This window comes from Anolis sagrei, chromosome 2 (assembly GCF_037176765.1).
Source record: "Anolis sagrei isolate rAnoSag1 chromosome 2, rAnoSag1.mat, whole genome shotgun sequence".
NCBI lineage: Eukaryota > Metazoa > Chordata > Lepidosauria > Squamata > Dactyloidae > Anolis > Anolis sagrei.
In genome coordinates, this window is record NC_090022.1 from 116,694,403 (window position 1) to 116,720,532 (window position 26,130).

A 26,130-nucleotide genomic window follows, 5' to 3' on the forward strand; every position below is an offset into this window, starting at 1 on the left:
TTTTTCAGGGGGGGTTTTGGGGGGGAGGCTGAGTTTCGGGGGGGGGGCTGAGTCTGAGTGAAAGAGGGTCTACCCTAGCAAACCTTTTGTATCATTACCCCAATACCCCCATGCATATGGGATATATTGAGTATGGTGATCAGATCATGATATGAATAAACATAACTGTTTAAGTAATGCACCAGTAAGGCCTTTTCGCGAACCACCATGAGAATTTCGGGGGGGGGGGGGGCTGAAGCCCCCTGAGCCCCCCCCCCCCCCCCCCCCCGCTACATGCCTGATTGTGGGCTATAGTAATGGTAATGGAGTGAGGCTTCAGTATTCTCATTCATGGCTGTCTTTTTAAACTCCTCTTTCCCTACTACTTTCATCTCCCTGTGCTACTGTGCCTCTGTCCCCTTAATCCTTGCTAAAATTTCAGATTTTTTCAAAAACAAACATCCAGGAAAATGAATAAAAGTACATTTGCATTACCAGTTTTATCAATAGCATATGTTTTCTCCTGACTTAAAGTACCAAAACTAGGCTGGCACTGCAAAGTATAATAAGATATCCAAAATTCATACAGGCTCTCTCTGCATTGTAATCCCTGCCAGGTTGGTTGTTCCATTTTCCTGGTCTTTGTGATGTCACTGTTTGCTCAAATAACATTTTCCTTTTTTACAGTAGGGAACAGGAAACGTTTCAGGCTCATCAAGCATCCTTGTAGGGAAATGCTCCTTTCTCAGGGTCCAAGACTGCAGACTTGACTTTCCTCCAATGATTTAGCATAAATTAACATAGAATCCCTGAGTTATTATCCCAGACACGTTTGCATAGCGGTTTGGCCTGATCATATCTTTCTTTCCCCTTCACAATGATAGCCTGCATGGCCAAAACAGATCTAATAATGTAAAATAGAGGCAGGCAAAATGTAGTTCTTCAGACATTGCAGGAGTCCATATCCCATCAGTCTTAGGCAACATAGCCAATGCTGATGGATAATGGTAATGGCAGTCCAGCAATATCTGGAGGGCTTTATGTTGCCTAACCTAACCCTGCCTAACAGAGAGTTAGGCAACATAATGCAGATGCAGAAATCCATTTGACCTGCTGCCGGCTCTCTGAGCCACACAACCAAGATATAGGAAAAACTCCTGCAGTCAGCTCCTGAAATATTTTAAAGTGCTTCCAGACAAGGCTTTTAGCATGCAATCGCCCTCACAGCACTCTACAGCATGATCCAAATGCTTTTTCCTATCAATGGTAACTTTCCTATCTTTTCTTATGACTTTCATCTTTTTGTCTTATCATGTAAAGTCCATTAAGGACAGAAAGAGAGGACAGCTATTTGCACCATTCATTTTGGTTAATATTACTGGAAAATACCTATATGGAATGCAAACATGTTCCAACATGGACATTATTTTGCCTAAGGAAGAGAAAAATAACATAGGAAAGAACAATTTTCTCCCCGGAACCTCAAAGAAGCAGAATGGAAAGGCTGCATCAAAGTTGGTGTAAACATTCAAGTTTCAATTGAGAAAAAATTGAGATTTCAAAATTTCTCTCTCCATTTTGTTCCTATTGCATTGGAAGAGTTACTGGTTTTCCCTGGAGAGTTGCTAGAGAGTTGGCATTCTTTTAATCCAAAGGTAATTGCTACTCATCCATATGGAAGACATTAAAAGACATGTTGGTTTCCTCCTTAATGGCTGGAACAGAACCTAAAGTGGGTTCTAAATGTCTTAATCCTGAGAAAGAATCCATTTTGGCCGATGGTGCCATTACTGTATTCCAACAAGTTCAGTAATTGGTGGCGCATAGACCATCAGTTCTTCATATTTGCCCAGGAACAACTTCAGGCGAGACCAATACGAATCTTCATTATATGGCAATTTCTTCTCTTTCAAATACTGAGAAACAACTGGCTTGATCTAAAATGAAAATGCAGCACAGTATTACTACTCATATCTATTGTAGTTAGGGAAAAAATCAAATTAGTTTTAATCCCCATGTGACAACTGAAAAAGAGACGTGGACAAGCACTCTGTTTAGAGATGGTGCTTTGGTGAAGAGGTCTGAGGTTTCCTACAGTTCCTCATTTGCATTTTCATGTAGCTCCATCACTATTAAAATCCTACATTACAACCAAAGTACCAGTGTGACGTAGTTTTTGGATTCCTGAGAGATCTGGAAATTGTCAGGTCCACTGAACCATGACACTGACAGGAGGAACATGGGCTAATTACACTCCTTCTCAGGCTAGCATACCTTGTAGGGTTGTTGGGAGAATAAATTAAGACTAAAGAAAGCCATGGGCCCCTTCTACACAGCTGTATAAAATCCAGATTATTTGCTTTGAACTGGCAGTGTGGACTCAGATAATCCAGTTCAAAGCACATACTGTGGATTATCTACCTTGATAGTCTGGATCATATGGCAGTGTAGAAGGGCCCTTGACCTCACTGGAAAAAAATTGGGTAATAAATACAGTGCCTTGCAGTTGTACAGTCTGCCCTTGATTGGTTTCAGGGGTCCACATGGACATCCAAATCTGTAAATGTTCAAATCCTATTATGTACAATGGCATAGTAAAATAGTGTCCCTTATCTAAAATGGCAAAATCAAGGTCTCGTTTTGGAAAATTTGACTGGGGAATATTGAATCTGTGACAGGATAACTATATTCAACTCATCCCATTTTGACTTTTTTCCACTTTTTTTCTTACATTTTTTGTCAACACTCATTGATACTGAACACTGTAAATGCAGAGGATAGTTGTATTCTGAAAGTAAAATTAAGTAAACCAAAACAAACTGGCAATAATGGGTTGCATAAATATTCACATGCACACTTTGTTGTGACACACCTAAAAGTAAACACTGGTACAAGTTTTTGTCACAAAGTGTTCGGTTTAAATACATCTGTTTCTAGAAAGTTCCACCAATGTGTTGAAGATCATATCTAAAGTAGGAGCTTAATGAAGACCAGGAAGGTATTCAAACAATCGAGGATCAAGTCATGCAGAAGAACCTGTCTGGGAGGCCCGTCTACACAGATTGTGTTAAAATCAGCTCACAGCAGCCAAGCATTGCACAGGGTTTATCCACAGTAATGTGGGGCAAAGCCACTTTAATCTTGCCCTGTGTTACCAAAAGTCAGGGAAAGCTCAAATACTGCCTCAGAATTTGAGCTTTCCCCCAAATTAGAGCCACTTGAGACACAGCAAGGACATTCAGGCCAGCTTCCAAGCAGAACCAGCTGCAGCTGTCCCCACTGCCGCCAGTGTTCCCTGGACTCAGGCTGCCCAAGGACATGAGATGGCAATCCCGCCCGCCCCTCCTTGTCTCACAGTGGAGAACAGGTAGGCCCTTTGCCACCTCTGGAGACTGCTGTGACACAGTAGGAGAGTCAGCCAGTTAGGGTGGTTACCCAGTGGCACCAAACCATTTGGACTCCTGGGTGATGAGGACCCCATCCTATCTCCATAGTGGCTGGGAGAATCCTTCTTGGGGATACTTCTTGGGCTGATTTAGTTTCTAACATGTTGGATTGGAGTGTTGGTGTGCTCAGGATTGGGTTATACAAAAATATCCCAATTTATGAACATCCCATGAAGTACTATAAAATCCATTATTACAAAATGGAAAAAATATGGCTCAGTCATAACTCAGACCAGAGAAGACCAACCACTCCAATGTGGTGATTGGGTAAGGAAGGCATTAGTCAGAGTGGCAACCAAAAAGTCAATGGGTGACTCTGAAAGAGCTGGAAAGATCAGAAACTGAGATGAAGGACATCATCCATGGGACAAATATCACCCAGACATTCCACAACATAACACTGGGCATTGTGGGAAAATGATGAGAAGGAAGCCATTGCTGAAACAAATTCAGGTCAAGACCTCTTCAGAGTTTGTAAAGGGGAACGTGGAAGACAGAGTAAATACATGAAGAAATGGTCTCTGATCTGTGAAACCAAGCTGTACTTTTGAATCTATATATAGCAATAATAATTATTAATAATAATAATAATAATAATAATAATAATAATAATAATTGTCCGAACGACACCATCCCTGCAGTGAAGAATGCTGCCAACATTATGTTGTGGGGATGTTTTTCCTCACTAGGAAAATAGTCACAATGGAGGGGAAGATGAATGGAGCCAAATGCAGGGCAATTCCAGAGGAAAACCTGTTTCAGATTGCAAGGGATCTGGGACTGGATGAAGTTACCTTACAGGCAGGGCCGTAGCCAGAAAATTTTTTTGGGAGGGGTTGAATTTTTGGGGGGAGGGGGTTGAAAATTTCGCGGGGGGGTTGAAACCTGCCTCCTGGCCCACGCTGAAGCAAAGAGCACAGCAGGGGGCAGAGCCTGCAGCTCTGCCCCTGTCAACCACCTCCACCAAGTCTGGCCTCCTTAATGAGAGCATTCAACACACACACACACACACACACCCCAACTTGGTTGCTTCACTACATCGGCTATTGCTGCAAGTAATGACAGTGTGAATAAATTGTCAATATTTGCTTGAGATAGTGCTTGCAGTTCTGGAGGGACTCTTAATTTTTTGCATCTCATAGACTTAGCATGGGGATTTGGTTAACCAGTTAAAATTCATAAGTAAAACAGTTTTTTTAAAAAATCTGAAACATTTCGGGGGGGGGGAGGGTTGAACCCCTAAAACCACCCCCTTGCTACCAGCCTGCTTACAGGAGTACAATAACTATAAACTCACAAGCAAAGTAGCACTGGAATAGTTCAAAAACTAGGACCTAAATAATTTCCAATAGCTCAGGGCCCTTCCAGGCAGGCCCTATATCCCAGAATCTGATCCCAAGTTTTCTGTTTATCCCAGATTATCTGGCAATGTGGCCTCATATAATCCAGTTTAAAGCAGAAAAATGGGATCAGATCCTGTCTGGAAGGGCTCTCAATCAAAGCCAACTGAGTATGCTTCATAAACTTTGGTAACAAATAGGTATCTAGTCTACTTTGTTCTTAACTTGATGTGAGCCATTTCAGGTCCTATCTCAAGACAGAATAATAAATAAATCAGAAGAGAGAAGAGAATAGAAGAAAACCTGTGGCAAGACTTGAAAGTCCCTGTTCACTAGCAGTCCCTATCCAACCTGACAGCTGGAGCAATTTAGCCAATAAGATGAACAAACAATACAGGTGAACATGCAAAAAGATGACAGGCACTTATAATAGAAGACTAGCAGCTGTAATTACTGTAAAAGACAAATCTATTGGCTATGGACACAGGTATAACAATATTTATGGACTTAACATGTGCCAGTTTTTATTTAATTACATTTAAATAATTTGGAGAAAAAGTCACAATTTAGGGGGAATTGTGAGGTATAGATTATGAGAATGACATAATTTGGTCATAGTAAAATATTTTGAATTTTAAGAGTTGAATATCCTATGGCAATTAAAGACTAATTGAATACTTTTCAATTCCAAGTTGCAATACAACAAAACATGGAAAAGTCACAATGAAGGGGTGAATACTTCTGCAAGGCACACTTCAATAAATAAATGCTGAAATGGGCAACAGATTTTCAAGAAAGGTGGCATTCATAACTTCAGACAAATGTTAATCAAGCATTCGTCCTTCTCTTCCTTATATACTTTCAGCTTACAGTGATTTCTCCCACTACACCCCTTTCTGCAACCCATACCATCTTTCCACTCATGCCATACCTTCAGGCACATATTATCTGATAATGTTGGGAAGAGATGGTGCTCAACATGACAGCTGATGATTGAGTGCCCAAAGGACCAATCCAGCAGGGGATTTCGAGGCAAGTTCAGGACTCCAAGGGTCATCATATGAATCCGTTTTGGCTTCTTTTCAGTAGAAAACATTGGGAGACCAATATGCTGCAAGACAAATCCACAGAACAGCCCATAGGTCAAACAAGGACATCTCTGAGGAGATATGGTCCAAATTAGTAATCATTAGTGAAAAATGAAGCAGTGGGGTCTTCTCCGGGATCATTCTTGTCCTCCTGAAGAGACATTTTTAAAGAGGTACACAGAACATATTTATTAAATATTGTGAGGGGGGGGGGGGGTTCCTCGAAGCAACTATGAGAAAAAAGGCTATTCAACAGAAACGATATGTACCAGAAAGAAAACATAGTTCAATAACTACATATTACTTATGCATGTAACATACAAGAGTATGTTGCGATTTTGTAATGTACATGAAGACCTAAATTAATGGAATTCAAGAAAGCTTCTGGACATTATGACTTCATGAAACCAGACTTAAGGGGATACAAGCTCCCTCTGAACAAATACTGTCAAGAAACCACTATGGTAGAGTCCACATAGGGTCGGAATAAGTCAGAAGGCACAACAAGAACAAAAACATGGCCAAACTGAAGGCACACAAGAACAAAAACATGGCCACACATTTCAGGCAGTCCCTGAGTGATGAACAAGATAGGTCTGTAGGTTTGTTCTGAAGACGAATTTGTATGTAAGTTGGAACAGGTACATTTTAAAAGTGTAATTCCTGCTAAAGTTTTGGACAGCATATTGAAGGGTTAACATCCCTATAACATTTGTTTTGCTGTCTGCACCCCTTTCAAAAGATTTCACTTCACTTTCTGCCTCTATGCAATTGGGCTTTAAAAATTTTGGACTGTTGTGGAAGCAAGTATTGGCGAGAAAGCTTCTGTGGAGACACCAGTTTCCCATGATGACTCTTACAGGAGTGAATTTCCCTTCTTATAGGAGTATATTTCCTCTCACTTCCTGTTGTCTCACCCCTGCTTGTAACTAAGAGTCACATGTAAGTCGGGTGTTTGTAACTTAGAGGCTGCCTGTACATCCCTAAAAATAACTAAGACATTACTGTTCTGCCACAGAAATAGTGAAATTCTTCCTCACTGGGCTACAACCACTGTAAAACTTAGCTACTGGGAAAAGAAAATAATTATAAATAACCAGGGTTTTGTTTTGTTTTGTTTTTTGTAGCTCATTACATTCAGGCTCCGGACATAATATCATGGCCAAATGGACCAGCAAATTTAAATAACCATACTTCTTGCTATCATCTAGAGCTGGTAATTCTTACCTGGAAGATATTAACATGGATGTAAGGATGGATAAGGAGAGATCGTGTGACCAACATACAGCTAAATGCGGACCACACGGACTGGAACCCTGAGATATTAATCAGCAGCCAGTAATGGGAATACAGGCCAACTAATATACAACAGATAGTCCGGGTGGCTGTTTTCCATTCAGCTTCTTTCAGCAAGCCTATGGAAACAACAATTAATGAATGTAACAGTTCTCAATGCTGTCTCCTAGCTGCTATATCATAGCCTAAGTAATAGATTGTCCATATTAGATAGTTTTTTAAAAAAAAACAAAACAAAACAATTTCTATATCACTATGAGTCCACAAGGACTATTCAGATGATGAACAAATAAATACCAATTAAAACAATATAAAGATAAGATGTATTACTCTTTAAAAACTCCTAGAGTAGTCTAAAAACAATCCTAGAATCCAGCATGAAACAGTCAAAACAGCAATTACAAACACTGAATGACACTGTAATACCATCCTTAAAGTATTTAACATCTTAAAATTGCCCGAGATAAGTATCCCTGAAATGAATAGTAGGATTTACAGGACAGGAACCTACCAATTGCCACAAAAGGGGTGATAATAGGTACAGCAAGAGGCGCAATGAACATGTAAACATAACGGTTCAGGAAAGGAAGTTTCCATGTACTGGAGTCCCCAAGACCAATGACATTTGTGTAAGCATGGTGGAGTTTCACGTGGTTGTAGGTCGCCTGTTCAGCTGTGAAGGAGGAACAAACCTGGAATATAAATATATGGTTATTAAAGAGATGTTGCATTTGCTACAGCAGAACAGTATGCATTCAGGGATCAATGTACTTCTCTCAGGAGGGAAATCTATGAAGAGGTAGTTTGTCAAAATTGGTGCTAAATCCAGTAGAGTCTCTGATATCAATAGGATGCTATTGAGATGAGTAGCTTCACAGGATACACTTAAAGAAATCCAAAAGATGCAAGTGGTGAGATCAGATCGGCCCCCTCCCTTCTGTCCTTCAGAAGGATTGTAAAAACTTGGCTGTGGGACCAAGCTTTCGGGACAGGGCAATAAAGCAGCAATAGGAAAGATTACCAGGCCAATTAGATTACAAGCAAATGCCCAAGATGGTTTTAAATGGTGTATTTAAATACTGAGATAAATGTTTTTAATGTTTATGTATGCGTATATGAATTCTTGTCCCGGCTTTGAATGTTTGCCGTATATATGCTGTGCTCCTCCCTGAATCCCCTTCGGGGTGAGAAGGGCAGAATATAATTGTTTTAAATAAATAAATATATTAGTGGAACAGTTTTATTCACTGGTACCAGCCATTATGTGCAAATGCATGGTAGCATTATTCTTACACTGTGTTGAGAAAAGTCGCTTTAGAAAGGCAGGAGTAGCAGCCAGGAATGGCAAACATGAAATGATGTTTGACTTTTTCACTGCCTGTCATTTCCTTGCTCTATGGTATACCAAGATTTTTATGTGTATTTGTAGTGATATGCACTTAAAACTGTGTAGGTTACAAAAATGTGTTCTGCTTAGTCCAGGTCACGACTATGTGGCCTATCACATATAATTTGATAGGTTTAGTAATGGAACATAAATAAATATTGAAAAACACATTATTGGAATAGTTGAGATACAAAACATCTTTCTTTCCTTCTCCATTTTTATCAAGGACTTGGAATGCAGTTGAGTGGAGCAGAGGACATGTTTATCAAATTTACAGCTGAAACCCAAATTAGGAGGGATGGCCAATATTCCAGAGGACAGAATCAGAATTCAAAATAACCTTTCAACTAAACATTAGGGATAACTTCCTGATGATAAGAGCTGTTCAGCAGTGGAATAGGTTGCCTGGGAGTGTGGTATTGTCTTTTCTGGGGCTTTTAAAAGATGGCCGTCTGCTGGGAATCAGTGGCGGACTGGCCAGAGGGCCAGCCTGCCCAATGGCAAGTTCCCACCTTCTCTCAAACATTAGACAATATGTTAAAAATGTTAATGACCTCTTAGTTGTGGGTGCCCTCCCCCTGTCTTCTGGCATCCAGTATTGGCATCCAGTCTGTCACTGTTGGGAGTGCCTTAATTGGGTGTTCCTCCATGGCAGGGGTTGAATCAGATGGCTCTTGTAGTCTCTTCCAACTCTATGTTTCTGTGATTCTAAGAATTTAACTATGAATACCAACACAGCTACTGAGCTGTGTAAACACGCTAGCAATTATATTGCTAGCAATCACACCCTCTTTAATAACTACTCTGATGCAACAAGAACAATTTGCAAAGCATTTGCAGAGGGTTTGATTAATAATTTTATAAATACATAGGCTCAAACCTTCTGAAGAACATATAAAGGTCAAACAAGGAACAGAGCTAGTACCTTCCATAATATCCCCAATCCAAATGTTCCTGTGCATGCAAGGCTGTGTTTTTTGTTTTTGTTTTTGTTTCTTGGTCTGTTTTACTTGGATTTACTTGAAAATAATAATTATGCAGATCTCCCTGTTCAACACACAGAAGTCTGAAAGCATAGGGCCATCATATGAGGTTATGGAAGATGGGTGTCATTGCTCTCCCTACTTTTAGCCTTCGCACTATGAAAGGTGTAGCTCAGTCATAGCTCATAAAGCATGCAAACATTTCCCTGAATAGCCAACTCTTGTATATGTTAAATTAGGTTGTCATTCACTACATGATTACAACACTTTGACATCACTTTAATTGCCATGTCTTCATCCTATGGAATCTTGGTATTTGTAGTTTGTTGAGGCATTTGGAATTCTATGCCAACAAGCTCTAGTAATTAGCCAAACAATAAATCCCACAATTCTATAAGATAAAGATATGGCAATTTAATTGGTATCAAAATGTTGTAAAGCCATGTCCCCAGCCTTCATTAGATAATTTGAATGTGGACAGAGAAAGAAAAGATCCAGTTTTTAGCATGAAGATTGTGACTGGGACCAAGGACCGGGAGGTGTTACAGCTGTCTGAAACACTAATCCAAAACTAATTCCAATACAGTAGAATCCCTGTGTCCGCAAGGGACACATTCCAACACTTCCTCTACCTCTATGGATTCCTGAAACCATGGATGATAGTAAACACTAGATTTTGACTATACTTGGACCAGAGCATACCACAGAGTCCTTGAGAGAATTACAAGTACTTCTGGCAAGGGAAATGTTATTGGAGGATAGGTAAGTGAAACTGTGGATATCCTGTCTGTGAATAAAGGGGTCAAACTATAATCTAGTAGACCACCATATCACTGAACTATTTCTAAATCAGACTTGGCAGTTCTTCCGTGTAAATAACAGAGATGATGGATGTTCTCTGATTTTTCATAACACATCAGGAATATTAAGAACTATTGGTCTATCTGTTTACAGTTTCTGTGATCTACAGGTCAAGGGTTAAACAAAAATATGCCTACATCAACATCTTATGCTATATTATTTACAAACTTGCTTACAAAATTTTGTTGGTGCATGGTATTAAAGTTTGGGATTAAAGGATATGGAATGTTTAAATTGAGAGTGAAATGTTTTCCCAAGTCCTGAGGTGCAATTTGTAACTTGTATGAAATCTGATCAAATCTAACAGAATGATTACTTTTGTCTTATTTACTTTTTTTCATAAAACCAGAACAAGCTGAAAAGCACACCTCAATGAAGAAGACAGCCCATAATTTCCCCCATGATTTGGACTCCACCAAGGCATTGTGAGTGGCCAAATGGCTTCCCTTCACAGCGATGGTATGATGCACCATACCCAGGATGACAGCACCACACAGGAAAGCAAAAGGATTATCAGAACGCAGCAGCAAGAACCCTGGGAACAAAAAAGACCAGTTTAAACCCTTGTTGTCTAGATGCAATGCATGGCAATATCTCATTGTTGATGTTGTTTTTTCATGTCATGAGCTACTTGAGAAACTGTAAGTCGCTTCTGGTGTGAGAGAATTGGCCGTCTGCAAGAATGTTGCCCAGGGGACGCCCAGATGTTTTGATGTTTTACCATCCTTGTGGGAGGCTTCTCTCATCCCCCCGCATGGGGAGCTGGAGTTATTTATTATTATTTATTATTATTTATTATTTGCATTTGTTAACCGCCACTCTCAGCCCGAAGGCGACTCGTGGCGGTGTACAGAACAAAGAACATAAAGACAACAATTACAGTAGATAAAGACCATAACATACATCTTACTAACACACAGCTAATAAACTAAAAATCCGCTTCGTCTTGTTTGGGTCATAATCAGTCTCGTAGTCATAGTCCATTCCGGTGGTCGTTCCAAAAACATAGCCCTTAATTAAAGGCCTTTTCGAAGAGCCAGGTTTTTAGGCCCTTGCGGAAGGCCATGAGGGAAGGTGCCTGTCTGATTTCAGCCGGGAGGGAGTTCCACAGCCGGGGGGCCACCACCGAGAAGGCCTGCTCTCTAGTCCCCGCCAAACGTGCCTGTGAGGCAGGCGGGATCGAGAGAAGGGCCTCCCCGGATGATCTCAAGGTCCTCGTGGGCTCGTAGGCCGAGATGCGGTACTCAAGGTATTTTGGGCCGGAACCGTTTAGGGCTTTGTAGGTTAGCACCAGCACCTTAAATTGGGCCCGGTAGCTGATCGGCAGCCAGTGGAGCTGGGACAGCAAGGGCGTTGTACGCTCCCTGCGTCCCGCTCCAGTTAACAACATGGCTGCCGCGCGCTGGACTAGCTGGAGCTTCCGGGCCGTCTTCAAGGGCAGCCCCACGTAGAGAGCGTTGCAGTAGTCGAGGCGGGATGTGACCAAAGCGTGTACCACCGTGGCCAAGTCAGACTTCCCAAGATACGGGCGCAGCTGGCGCACGAGCCGGAGCTGTGCAAATGCTCCCCTGGTCACCGCTGAAACCTGGGGATCCAGGCTCAGCGATGAGTCCAGGGTCACACCCAAGCTGCGAACCTGCGCCTTCAAGGGGAGTGCGACCCCGTCCAGCACAGGCTGTAACCCTATACCCTGTTCGGCCTTGCGACTGACCAGGAGTACCTCTGTCTTGTCTGGATTTAATTTCAGTTTGTTCGCCCTCATCCAGACCATCACAGCGGCCAGGCACCGGTTCAGGACCTCGACAGCCTCCTTAGTAGCAGGTGGGAAGGAGTGACAGAGTTGGACGTCATCTGCGTACAGGTGACACCGCACCCCGAAACTCCGGATGATCTCACCCAGCGGCTTCATGTAGATATTAAACAGCATGGGGGACAGTATGGAGCCCTGAGGAACACCACAGGTCAACGGCTGTGGTGTCGAACAGGAGTCCCCCAATAACACCTTCTGGGTACGACCCTCCAGAAATGACTGGAGCCACCGCAAAGCGGTGCCCCCAAGGCCCATCTCTGCAAGGCGTCCCAGAAGAATACCGTGGTCGACGGTATCGAAGGCCGCTGAGAGGTCCAGAAGCACCAACAGGGACACACTCCCCCTGTCTAGCTCCCGGCGGAGATCATCCACTAAGGCGACCAAGACCGTCTCGGTACCATGTCCCGGTCTGAAGCCAGACTGTGCCGGATCCAGATAATCCGTGTCTCTCAAGAATACCTGGAGTTGTGAGGCCACCACGCTTTCCATGACTTTGCCCAAGAAGGGAAGATTGGAAACAGGCCGAAAGTTGTCGAATTTAGTGGGGTCTAGTGATGGTTTCTTCAACAGCGGCTTTATAATAGCCTGTTTTAGGCTCGCTGGAATCGTGCCTTCCCGAAGGGAGGCATTTACCACCACCGTTACCCACTCAGCCAATCCCCCTCTGGCCTCCCTCAGAAGCCAGGATGGGCAGGGGTCTAGGATGGACGTGGTAGGCCTCATTCCTCCAAGTATCTTGTCCACATCCTCGGGTTTTACAAACTGAAAAGAATCCATCAAAATGGGACAAGCAGGTGCTTGTGTCACATCCACAGAGACTGCATTTAATGTGGCGTCCAGCCCAGAACGGATCAAAGCGACTTTGTCTGCAAAGAACCGAGCAAATGCTTCACAGCGCGTGGCCGAATTGTCAGGGCTCCCACCTGAGGTAGGGGGAGTTAAAAGGCCTCTGACAATCCGAAACAACTCCGCCGGACGTTTTTTTGCAGACGCAATAGTAGCCGCAAAGAAAGTTTTCTTTGCGGCTTTTATTGCCGCGGCATATGCCCTTAGAAATGACACAAACCGTGCTCGATTTGGCTCGCTTGGGTCCGAGCGCCACACGCTCTCTAGTTCCCTCTTCCTTCGCTTCATCGCTGCCAGCTCCTCAGTGAACCAAGGAGCTGGTTTAGCTCGGTTACTTGAGAGGGGACGTTCCGGAGCGATCCTGTCAATTGCCCTGGTCATCTCCCCATTCCAGAGAGCGACCAAGGCCTCGACATGGTCACCTACCGAGGTGGCGGGAAAATCCCCAAGAGCCATCAGGAATCCATTTGGATCCATAAGCCTCCTGGGGCGGACCATCTTAATGGGTCCTCCACCTTTGCGGAGGTTAGGGGGCGCAGTGAGCCTGAATCTGATCAGGAAGTGGTCGGTCCATGGCAACGGAGAGATAGACAACTCCTCCACACCGCCACCCTGCTCCCATCCCTGACAGAAAACCAAGTCCAATGTGTGTCCAGCACAGTGGGTGGGGCCAGTTATTTGCTGGGACAGCCCCATGGTTGCCATGGCAGACATGAAGTCCTGAGCCGCTCCTGTGAGGGTCGCCTCGGCATGGATGTTGAAGTCCCCCAGCACAAGGAGCCGCTGGGACTCCACCACCAGGCTCGAGACCACCCCCGCTAGCTCAGGCAGGGAGACTGTAGTGCAGCGAGGTAGACGGTACACTACAAGAATCCCTATTCTGTCCCGGTCACCCACCCTCAGGTGGACGCATTCGAAATTTGTGGTCTGCGGGATGGGACTCCTGGTCAGATGGATGGAATCTCTATAGACCACTGCGACCCCGCCTCCCCGTCCTCCGGCTCTTGGTTGGTGTTGCACGGAGAAGCCTGGAGGACAAAGCTGGGAGAGGTTTACGCCCCCCGCTTCATCCAGCCAGGTCTCCGTGATGCACGCCAGATCTGCCCGCTCCTCCAGGATTAAATCCTGGATCCAGGTCGTTTTTCCGTTGACAGATCTGGCGTTCAACAACACCACCTTCAAACCAGAGGGCCCGCTCACCTGGTTACACCAATTTACCTTAGGAGACCGGTTGGGGGTTGTTAATATGGATAAGCGGTCCGAATTAGGCCGAATTCGAGGTCTCCTTTTCCCGCATCTCCTCCTTCCCACCACGACCTCTATGGGGGCCCCTCGGCTCATGGAACTCCTCCCCCCCTCCATGCCGCAATCTAAAGCCAAGATCTTACTTTCTGCTTTGTTTGTTGTTAGACTTTCCGATCTTTGCCAGTCTCCTTTCTTCCCCTCCACCCCCCTCCCCACCTCATTTTTATTTACGAGGTCCCACCCACCTCCTCCCCTGTCCCTTACACTAAGCGATAGTAACAAAGATAGTACACAGAGGGGGATGGGGGACCACATGGATAACAGCAATACACGGCGGTTTTAGATGTTCCGGCCACACCACTAGAGTAGTTCATAAAGTGCACAAGTAAAGTGCTAGATCTAAAGTGCAGTAGCTACAGTAGCTAAAGTGCAGTAACTAAAGTGCGGCACGGAGGGACAGAAGGGGCGAAAGTGCTAATGCGGTTGGCGGCAAGGCAGGCGCCTTAAAGTGCTTTCTTACATAAAGTGCTATATTTCGTATTTATATCACATAATCAACCGATATAAACCCAGGAATGTGCAGGCTGATGGTAAATAATCACCCTCCTATGGGGCTGAAATGATGACAAATTAGCACAATGCTATTATGACCCCTAGACGGTTGGAGTGAGCGGATGGGAACTTCCGGAGATGGTGGCTCGGCAATGGGACAGCACAGTTGGTCGATTACAGCATTACACACTCTGTACTAACGCAGAGAGGGCCGGCCCAAAGGCCTACTTAAGGCCAGCACAAGGTCTACACAATATCAGGTCTACACAACATTAGCACAAAGGTCTACACAATATTTGGCCAGCGCAAAGTGTTTGCACAGTATTAAAGTCGGCTAAGAAGTCTATCCACTGAATGAGGTCAGCACAAAGGAGTATACAAGTCAGGCATATGCAAAGTTCAACACAAACATTAGACAACACGGCAACACAGTCGTTGTTAGCTGGTGGCTGGTAGTAAAGGCGACCTCCGGCAGCTGTGACAGGTGGCGAGTCAAATGGCGATAGCCACGATGGAAGGCGGCCGCGATGGCCGGCCACCCGGTCGCCGCAGCAGCAGCAGTGGGACGACAGTAGCGATGGGGAGGCGAGGCGCCCCAGGGGCGGCTGCAGCAGGCGGCTCGGCCCAGTAGCTCCGCGGTAATCCGGCTGCGGGAAGGCAATGGCGATGGAGAGGCGAACGCCAAAAATGGCGGCCGCAGCAGCGGCAGTGCGCTCTGCGCTCTATTCCAGCCCAGCGGCCCAGAGGAGCCCGGCAGCAGCGGCAGCCACAGCGAGCCACGCCCAGGCCGCAGCGGCGATCCGGCTAGGCAAGGCCGCAGCGGCGGCCCGGTTAAACCAGGCGTCAGGCAAGGCCCGGCCCGGCAGTCCAGCCGCGGCCCAGCGACTCAGCGGCGGCAGCAGCGGCGGCTGCAAACGGTCAAGCAGCCCGGCGACTCACCAACAATCCAACGGCAGCCGCAGCGGTGGTGGGAGGCCGGCGACGGGCGCCAGCAATGGCGACCGCCACTGCCGCGGTGCGGAGTGGCGGTCAGCGGCAGCAGCGGTGGCGGCGACAATGGCGATGGGCGACCAGACAGCCCGGAGATCCACCAGCGGCCCAGCGGCCGCCGCAGTGGCGAACAGCCAGATGGTGGGGCGCCAAGATGGCGGACACAGCAGCAAGGCGGCGGGCGGCAAGGCGACAGCCCAGCAGTGCAGCCCAGCAGGGCCGCCCAGCAGCGGCGGAAACAACAGGAATCGCTGCTCCTCGGTGGCAGCGCTCCCCAGCCGATTGAGTAAGTTTCCGCGTCTTAGGGAACCGCGCTGTAATGGCGCTGTAATGGCGGCGGCGTTTACGGTGCTCGCTCGCTCGCCCACCTCCGCCTCCTGGTCTGCGCTCTCTTGTGTTCCGGTCCTCTTGTCGAGTTGACAGAGGGAGCTCATCAACACTCTCCCCAGATTCAAACCTCTGGCCTGTCGGTCTTCAGTCCTGCCAGTACAAGGGTTTAACCCATTGCGCCACCAGTGATCTCAGTGATGACCTTTGAATCATTTTGGTTCAGGACTTGAGGAGACCAAGGTCAATTGGAAAGAATTAAGACATAAGACCCATCTGCATCATCGCATATGTTTTTGTTCAAATAAATATTTTCAGGAAAGACTGAAGAAGAGGCATAAAGCAACAGCAACGGTACCTTGTACCTCACAATGTCTAGCTGGTGCCTCAAAAACAGAGCTGGGATCCCTTTGACCTTCCAGAACATTTGGACTAGTTTCCCACAGTCCCTTGTCACCAGCCATGCTGCCAGGGGTTCTGGGGAACAAAAGTCCAAACTAACTGAAGGGAGCCACAACCAACTGAACCCCGTTTGTTTGTTTGTTTGTTTAATGTATATCCCGCCTTTCCCCACTCAAAGGCCCAAGGCAGCTTACAGCCAAAATAACATACAATATATAAGTTAAAACCAAGTTAAAAGCATAAACATTCCACATGTTGTAAACTCAAAGTCAATAAAATAAATTGTACTAACCCAGTCATATAAAACAACCCCATAGGCCTTCCTAGACATTTAATATCCTTGAATTAGGATCCTCCAAAGGCTTCCTTGAACAGGAAGGTTTTAAGGCACTTTCTAAATGTTAGTAGAGAGGATACAGATCTAATGTCATCTGGCAGGGCATTCCAGAGGGAGGGAGCCACTCCTGAAAAGGACATCTCTCGAGCACTCTTCAGATGTAGAGTGTCTCAGATGTAGAGGATAATAACAATTCCCCACTGGACCTAGAAGATCTCCCTGGAGTATACTGAGGAACCCTGTCTCCCAAGTAATCTGGACTAATGCCATGTAGGGCTTTAAAGATCAACACCAGCACTTTGAATTGGGTCCAGAAACTTATAGGGAGCTAGTACAGCTGTTTAAGAAGTGGAGTGGTGTGTTCTCTTATGTTCACTCCCATCAAAAGCCTAGCTGCCAATCTTTAAATGAACTGGAGTTACCGAACCATTTTCAAAAACAGCCTCATGTTGAGCCCGTTACAGTAGTCCAGGTGAGATGTAACCAGGGCATGTACCACTATGGCCAAGTCAGATTTTTCCAGGAACTGAGTTGGCACGCCATTTTAAGTTGTGCAAAAGCAACCCTGATAACCTCTGCCACCTGTGCTTCTAGGTTTAAGGAAGAATCTAGAATCACCCCACCCTCAAATTGTGAACCTGAGCTTTAAGGGGGAGTGTGACCCCATCCAGCTCCTGTTGTAACCCTATTCCCAGATTTGTCTTGCGCGAGACCAGTAGTACTTCCATCTTGTCTGGATTCAGGTTCAATTTGTTCACCCTTATCCAGCCTATTACTGCCTCTAGGCACCATTTCAGGCTCAGGACAACTTCCTTGGCAATTTCTGGTGGAAAGAAGTAGAAGAGTTGTGCATCATCTCCATACAGATGATACCGAACTCCAAGACTCTGGATGATCTCTCCCAGTGGTTTTATGTAGATGTTAAATAACATTGGGGAAAGTGATGAGCCCTGTGGGACCCCACAATCTAATTGCCGTAGGGTCGAGCAGGACTCTTCCAACACCACCTTCTGACAGCAATCTGTGAGGCAGGACTGGAACAACTGCAAAACAGTGCATCAGCCCCATACCCATTAGATGCTCCAGAAGGATACCATGGTTGATGGTATCAAAAGCCGCTCAGAAGTCCAGGAGAACCAAATAGGTTACACTCCCCTTATCTAGTTCTCCATGTAGATCATCCACTAAGGTGAACAAAGCTGTTTCTATTCCATGACCTGGCCTGAAGCCAGACTGAAATGGGTCAAGAAAATCCGTTTCATCCAAGAACCCCTGAAGTTGTATGCCCACCACTTTTTCCAGAATTTTGCTAATAAATGGCAAATTTGACACCTGTCTATAGTGTTAGAGCATGGTCGGATTAAGGGATGCTATTTTCAATGTAGGTTGCACCATCTTGCCCCAAAATACTCAACAAGTGTAAATACAGTCCCAGGTATTCCATTCAACCACAGACAAATATGAAAGTGAACCTGTCCTAGACTCAGCTAACTGTAGAGATCCCTTTGCTAAATAACATTGTCAATGAAACTGAAATTACCAAATTGAGATTTATAGCTAAGGATATAAACACTGAAATTAGTGTCCCTGTCTTTCACAGTCCTCCCCCCCCCCCCCAATAAGTAAGACTTAAGGAATACTATACAATGGTTTCCTATGCATAGAAGATTTCAGATCAGGGATCTGTTTTACATTCACATGCTTTGAGGCAAACAAGTACAGCCACCATCTATGCCAAGTGGGATGTGACCTAAAAGCAACACATTTGCATTCCCAGTGGCAACTGCTCCTACTAATTTGCCACTGCCTCTTGTTCTGATGCAATGTTACAAGGCAATGTTACAAGGCAATGTTCCCAACAACCCCCTCTTTAAAAACATTTGTATGCATGCCAGCATGCTTACGTGAAGCAGGATCAACCCAGTATAACTGGGATAATCCATGAGCAGCTGTCTATAGGGCAACGTTTGCAACCAAATAAATACCCAGTGGGCAACTCTTGTGCCATCTGGGAATAACAGAAAGGACAGTGATCCATGACATCATGACATGATGAAACCGTGGATCAGCAAAGTACTGAGTATCAAAAAGTGAAGAGAAACCCTATATCTTCAAAAAGTGAAGATACAGGGGCATGGAGACATTCCTTGATGCTCCGCTTGTTTCTCAGGAACAAGAAATTTGACCTAATTATCACTTTTCCTTCATTTATCCCATTTGTACCTTGTTCTCCCTCAAGCTCAAGCTCAGCACAGTGTCCCATATTATCTTTGTAATAACCTTGTGATTTAGTTGAGGCTGATAGATAATGGCTGACACATTGTCGCACAATGTGTTGCACAGCAAAGAAAACCTTGGAATCAGAGATTTAGTTCAAAGCCTGTTACTACACTTTCATTATTGTTGTTGTTGTTGTTGTTGTTGTTATGCATCTTTATCTCTCCTAAAGGAGACTCAAAGTGGCTTCCAATTAAAAGTATAACCACAAAATTTAAATTATACAAATATTAAAACAAAATTAAACATAACAGTAATTAAAAATTCACAGTTAAAATCCATTAAAATATATTCAAAGCTAAAAACCACAGCAGGACATGCCAACACATATGAACACACGTGTTTCATTCCTAAGGAATCAGATGTGGCTTTCAAAAGCTGTGTGTGAGAAGAAAAAAAGATTGCACATGTCAACATGATATCCAATTTCCATGTGTGCCTAACAGTCATTGTATCACTGAAATATGTCTTGCTGGGTTCCCTTTTGCATAACGATATGAAAGATAAATTAAACATTTTCAAGCTTTGGTTATAAATAGAGAGTCAGATTAATTAAAATTTAAGTTCATAGTGAGTGAGCCAGTTTTAATCACAAATTTTAAACCTGCGTCTTATGTTTAATCTCTGTTCTGTGAATTTTAATGTGTATTTTGCAGAAATATATTTTAATATATATATTTTGTACAATGCTTTTAGATAATGGAATGTTTTTATTGATGTTGTAACACTCCTTGAGCCACAAAGAGAGGCAAATAAGAAATAATAATAATAATGCTGTTGAAGGTTTTCATGGCCAGAATCACTGGGTTGCTGTGAGTTTTCCAGGCTGTATGGCCATGTTCCAACATCAGGAGAGAATGCTTCTGGAACATGGCCATACAGCACAGAAAATTCACAGCAACCCAATGATGATGATGATGATGATGATGATGGTTGTTGTTGTTGTTGTTGTTGTTGTTATTATTATTATTATATTTAAGAATGTATATCCTAATTTTAATGCTAGATTTGAACTGGGGATTAAAATAAATAAATATTAAGACATGTACTCATTTAAAATATCTGTTTTATCACTTATATTTTTATTCTTGAAAATCTCACTTAATGTTAATGAAATGCAAATCTAATTCTTTTCCATACTTCATTTTTGTATTAAATGTGGTTAGAACATTAATCACCAAGATTTTGAAAACATTTGGTATACATGTGTGTAGTTTGTGATTATTAAAACTAATACAAATTAAGTTTTAAAAAATACATATGTGCATAAATATTATTTATACATACATGTATTTCTTAATATTGCTTACATTTTTTGTAAAAAATGTAATTGTAACAATAATAATGTGTGTAATATTTTTTCATGCCTTGTGGTACTCAAACATTAAAAGTTTATCACAAGGAACTCTTTCATGGAGAAGAGGTTTGGCCACCCTTGATATAGAGAATAGACAGGATGTTGAAAAAGACAGCCTTATTTTTCTACCAGAAAATGTACTTCAACCAGCAAGTACACTTCAATAATATTGAATGACCTTCTCCAGTGGAATATAACTTTAAAACCACCTGCAGGGATTCTCAAAATAGTGTCTTTGAGGCTTCTGCCTTGCAAAACATTGTTTTTCGAATCCCAAAACACATTAAGCGAAGAGAAAAATACATCCCTTCTATTATGGGTTACTAGTTCTTGTTGTCCCCATCCCATCCCCTGTCCCCCCCCCCCCACACACACACACTCAAATCTAATATATGTTAGCTTTGACAGGCAAGTTCTTCCCTGACCTATTGTGTTGTGTTGGACTATAACTCCCATCATCCCTTGGCAGCTTGCTGGTTGGTGGGGAGGGTGGAAGTTATTTTCCATGTCCTTTGGAGAGAAGCAGGATGGGGAAGGTTGTCACAGGTTATGTCTAAAGTAATAACTTCTTGACAATGTAAGAAGATAGGGATGCGTCTACACAAAAGAATTAATTCAGTCTGATACACTTTTATTGCCATTGCATAATGATATGAAATCTGGGAGTTGTCATTTTACAAGGTCTTTAGCCTTCTCTGGCAAAGAGTGCTGGTGCCTCACCAAACTGCAAGTCCCAGGATCCTATAGCATTGGGGCATGACAGTTAAAGTGGTGTCAAACTGCTTTAATCCTATGATGTAAATTAGATCTGTACAACTCGGCAGGAGTAGGGGCCAAAATTAAAACAAGCTAAATGTCTTTGGGCTACAAATAGGTTTTTAGTGCTTCACCAAACGACAACTCCCAGGATTCCATTGCATTGAACCATAGCAGTTAAAGTGATGTGAAACTGTGCTGATTCTACAGTGTAAATGTACGCTCTGCCTTTGAACTGTACTAATATGGTTGGCCTTCCAAGTGTCACAAGATTTATGGCAATGCAACCTCTTGAGAGGCAAATTTTCGCTTTATTTAGCCCCCTCCACTTTGGCAGTTTTCTGCACTGGCAATCCTCCCCATGGCCACCACTGCCAACCTATCCAGTGATTCCTCCTCTCTGAAGGGTGCTCTGGCCTTTGCATAGACACCTCCTGGGTCAAGAAAGGGCAGCTATGTACAGTGACAATCTCTTTGAGCTGCCTCAATTGCTTTGGCAGGCTGGAAATGACTTGTAGGCCATATGTTGTGCAGGTCTGGTGTAGATTGATGCACCTTTGGATGTGTTTTTATATATGTTCAGCTGCATTACTATCTCATGAGAATTCCAGAAGTGAAAAGAGTAGTTGACTCTGGCTATGGAAGGGCTCTTTTGGGAAGCACTTTCTGCTCTTAACATCTTTCCCCTGGGAATGGCCTCACATTGCTCAGGCACATGGACTCCTGTTTCTGAACTTGGCGCTGAACAGTATTGACTTTATTACAAAATCCTTAAGGGTTCATGTGTTTATTTGTTTAAAGCAGGCATGGACAAACTTTGGCCCTCCAAGTGTTTGGGATTTCAACTCCCACACTTCCTAACAGCCTACTTCTTCAGCCACAAAGGCTCTCAGAGTGACTTACAAAATTTTAATTTGCTCTCAGGCTTACAATCTACAGCAGGCATCAACAAACTTTGGTCCTCTAGGTATTTGGACTTCAACTTGTCCAAAACACCTGGTGGGCTGAAGTCTGCCCATTCCTGATCTACAGGGTTCCAGTTGTGCAGTCAAATAGTTGCTCTGAAAAATATGGGGCTTGGCCAGCCTGACTTATCTGAGAAAGGACAATAAAAGAACCAACAAAGACCCTACAAAGGCAGTGTAGCATTTAAGCAACACTGCAATAAAGTTTGTCTGCCCTGACTATTCTCATTTGGCAATCAATGCCCATTACAGTTGTACTCAATTGTCCTTGCAGACCACTTTAACATTTATAGCTCTGCTGAATGCTTTCATGCAAGCTATGACACTATTGATCTGGTGCTGTATAATTGGCCCATTTGTTTGGACTGGGAAAATACCAGTTCTTTTCTTTTGTGTATTAAGGAAATTGCGTAGTAGTTGGGCATCCCTTACGTGAAATGCCTAGGACCAGAAGTGTTTTGGATTTCAGTAATTTGGGGTGGGGGGGGGTGCTATACCTATATTTCATATACATGACAAGATATCTTGGAGATAGATCCCATGTCTAAAAACAAACTTCTTTATTTTATTTTTATTTTTTATCATGTCAGAAGCAAATTGAGAATATAATGTAAGTTGCCTCTGGTGTGAGAAGATAGGCCATCTACAGGGAATGTTGCCCAGGGGACGCCCAGATTTGTTACCATCCTGTGGGAGGCTTCTCTCATGTTCCCACATGGGAAGCTGGGGCTGACAGATGGGAGCTCATCCCATCTCGCAGATTTGAACTGCCAACTGTCAGGTCTTCACGTCAGCAGTTCAGCCAGTCCAAGTGTTTAACCCATTGCACCACTGTGGCTTCATTTATGCTTCATGTAAATCTTATGCATATAGTCTGAAAATCATTTTATAATTAATCTTTTAAATAATTTTGTGCATTAAAGAAAGATTACATACATTGATGCACTAGATAGCATAGGTGTCACAGTCTCAGTCACCCATTTGGAAAAAAATGAATTTTGGAATTCTGAATAAAATATACTCAACCTGTTCTTGCACTTACATTTCATCTTCCCTCTGGATAGATCTTCTCCTCCCACAACTTCATCCTCACAATAAAGAGCACCCGGTGGCTCAACGGGTTAAATCTTTGTGTCGGCCGGACTGTTGACTGAAAGGTTAGTGGTTCAAACCTGGGGAGCGGGATGAGCTCCTGTCCATCAGCTCAAGCTTCCCTTGTGGGGACATGAGAGAAGCCTCCCAAGGATGGTAAAACATGCAGGTGTCCCCTGGGCAATGGTCTTGCAGATGGCCAATTCTTTGACATGCAGTTTCTCAAGTCACTCTTGACACACACAAAAATTCCTCACAATAACTTTGTGAGGCATGACAAACAGAATGTGTGTATGATTGGCCCAGTTACATGGCTGAGTAGGGGCTTGGGCTTGGATCCTACAAATCCCAGACCAACACTCTTAATAACTACACAATGTTAACGGAATATCTGAATATATCTGATTATATTCCAAAAGAAATAGCTTTGCAGCCCAGTTGAACATGGCAATATAACAAAGTTCAGAATTGGGTTCTTGTAGGTTTTTCGGGCTATATGGCCATGTTCTAGAAGCATTCTCTCCTGACGTTTCAGCTGGAAAGTCAGGAGAGAATGCTTCTAGAACATGGCCACATAGCCCAAAAAATCTACATGAACCCAGTGATTCCAGCCATGAAAGCCTTTGACAATAAAAAGTTCAGAATTCCCTGCTGGATTCACATTATAGATGTCAACTGGGCAAACAGGCATTTCAAGGGAGTGTCAAGGCATTTCATGGGAGCCGCAGTGGCGCAATGGGTTAAACCCTTGTGTTGGCTGAACTGCTGACCTGTAGGTCAATGGTTCAAATCCATGAGATGGGGTGGAGCCATGAGAGAAGCTCCCACTGGATGGTAAGACCAGAGGCTGCCCTAGTTAATTTTCAATGGTAAGCAAACAGTATTTTGGCACACACACCCCCAACCAATCACTGATATATATTTTCTGTTTGTCGTGGGAGTTCTGTGTGCCATATTTGGTTCAATTCCATCATTGCTGGAGTTCAGAATGCTCTTTGATTGTAGGTGAACTATACATCCCAGTAACTACAACTCGCATATGTCAAGGTCTATTTTCCCCCAAGAGCACCTCAAGAGCACCCCTGGGCAAAATCAACTATACTGCAAATGCTTACTTTGCGTAATGGGTTGAGCCGCCCCTGGGTAAGACATCCAGGCATCCCCTGGGCGATATCCTTGTAGACAGCTGATTCTCTCACACCAGCAGTGACTTGCAGTATTCTCAATTTGCTTCTGACACGACTTTTTTTTTTTTAAAGGGAGTATCATTATAGGTCACACTGTAGCTGCCAGACTTTTATCAAGCACTTACTTTCCCAAACCATGCTGCGGTACTTCTAAAGATGGAGAAAGGATCAAAGTGTCAGTATGGAGGGAGTGCACTTGGGCAGGTCGAGAGAAGGAGGTCTCGCCTTCCCATCCCAGAAGTTTCCCGAGCAACTCAGGAACCCCTTCCTCCTTTCCTTACCTATGGGCAAGCTGAGAAAGTTCAGTGCCAGAATGGTGCCATCCAGGCCATGCTTCTCCCACCAGGAGCTGCTCCTCACCACTTCCTGCACCACCTGGGAGAGCTCCCCCATCAGGGACTCAGCTTCCCTTCGGCTCCTTTCTGGCGGGCCCCCCTCTGCCTCTCCGCCCTCCTGGGAGAGGGCCATCTCTCCTGGCCAAGGGGGGCTTTGGGTGGGCCTGCTAACACCTTCTCCTTGGGAAAGCCCTTCCTTCTCTTCTTCCTTCTCCCTTCTTCTTCGGCACTCATTGGGAAGCTTGTCGGGTTTGGAGGCGCCCCCTGGTCCGAGTTGGCTCCCTCTTTCCGCTGGGCTCAGCGAGGAAGAGCCCGCAGTGGGCTCGGGGCGCCCCTCTGGGTACCACTCCTGCCAGCTCTTCAGCGGCATCCCCTTCTCCTGCTGCTTCTGCTGCCAGGGCTCCATTCCCAGCCGCCGGGCAGAGGACACTGCGGAGCGCGCGCCAAGGTGCCCGGGCTTCTTCTGCAGGATCAGCTCTCCAGTCCCGGGAAAGGGAACAGGAGGAAGGCATCCGCCTCCTTGGCCCGCACTGCTGCGCTTCAGGGTGCTTCGCCCTCGCCCCGAGAGCCAAGCTGGCCCTGGGCCCGCTGCCAAAAGGGGACGGCCTCTCTCCGCGGCGGCGGCGGTGGCGGAGGAGCAGGTTTGGCTGGCTTGCTCCCTTCCCGCGACCCCGAGCTCCCTTCCCAGCGCGGACTCCTTGCCTTCGGCTCTTTCCGACGCCGAGGAAGAAGGGCTTGTCGGGGCAGGAGCCGAAGGAGGGCCAGGGCTCGGGCAGCAGCCCCGAGGGAAGCAGAGACCCCTCGCCCAGGGGCCCCAGCCTCGGGTTGGCTTCGGATCCCCCTCCAGGGAAAGCCAGCTAGGACAAAAGTCAGGAAAAAGGAAGAGGGGCCACCAAGGGCAAGCTGGATGGATGGTATCCTTGAAGTGACTGGCTTGACTCTGAAGGAGCTGGGGGTGGCCACGTCCGACCGGGAGCTCTGGCGTGGCCTGATCCAGAAGGTCACAAAGAGTTGGAAGCGACTGAACGAATAAAACACACTGACATTTATATGCCGCCCTTCTCACCACAAAGGGGACTCAGAGCAGTTTACAAGCAATATGTAAACACAATATATTATATTCTTACCATAGCATAATATTAGTATTCTATATTACAGGGGTCTTCAAACTTTTTAAACAGAGGGCCAGGTCACAGTCCTTCAAAATGTTGGAGGGTCAGATTATAATTTGCAAAAAGCATTTGCACACTGCACATATCTTATTTGTAGTGC

At 44.6% G+C, this 26,130-nt stretch overlaps 1 protein-coding gene across 1 annotated transcript; it reads right to left on the minus strand.

Moving 5' to 3' along the window:
• Positions 1–460: 460 nt before the first annotated feature.
• On the minus strand, positions 461–25,844 carry FADS6 (fatty acid desaturase 6). Its single transcript, XM_060764724.2, has 6 exons — positions 24,805–25,844; positions 10,749–10,915; positions 7,661–7,841; positions 7,081–7,268; positions 5,697–5,876; positions 461–1,916 (listed from the first exon to the last, which is right to left on the minus strand). The coding sequence occupies exons 1-6, from the start codon at positions 25,262–25,264 to the stop codon at positions 1,767–1,769; spliced, it is 1,326 nt and encodes a 441-aa protein (XP_060620707.2). The 5' UTR covers positions 25,265–25,844; the 3' UTR covers positions 461–1,766.
• Positions 25,845–26,130: the final 286 nt, after the last annotated feature.

Coding starts and splice junctions, on each gene's coding strand:
- FADS6 (XM_060764724.2), bottom strand. CDS start 25,264: ATGGAGCCCTGGCAGCAGAAGCAGCAGGAGAAGGGGATGCCGCTGAAG. Junction 5,877..7,080: donor TCCATGTTAATATCTTCCAG/GTAAGAATTACC, acceptor TTTGTCTTGCAG/CATATTGGTCTCCCAATGTT. Junction 1,917..5,696: donor CAGATAATATGTGCCTGAAG/GTATGGCATGAG, acceptor TTTTCATTTTAG/ATCAAGCCAGTTGTTTCTCA.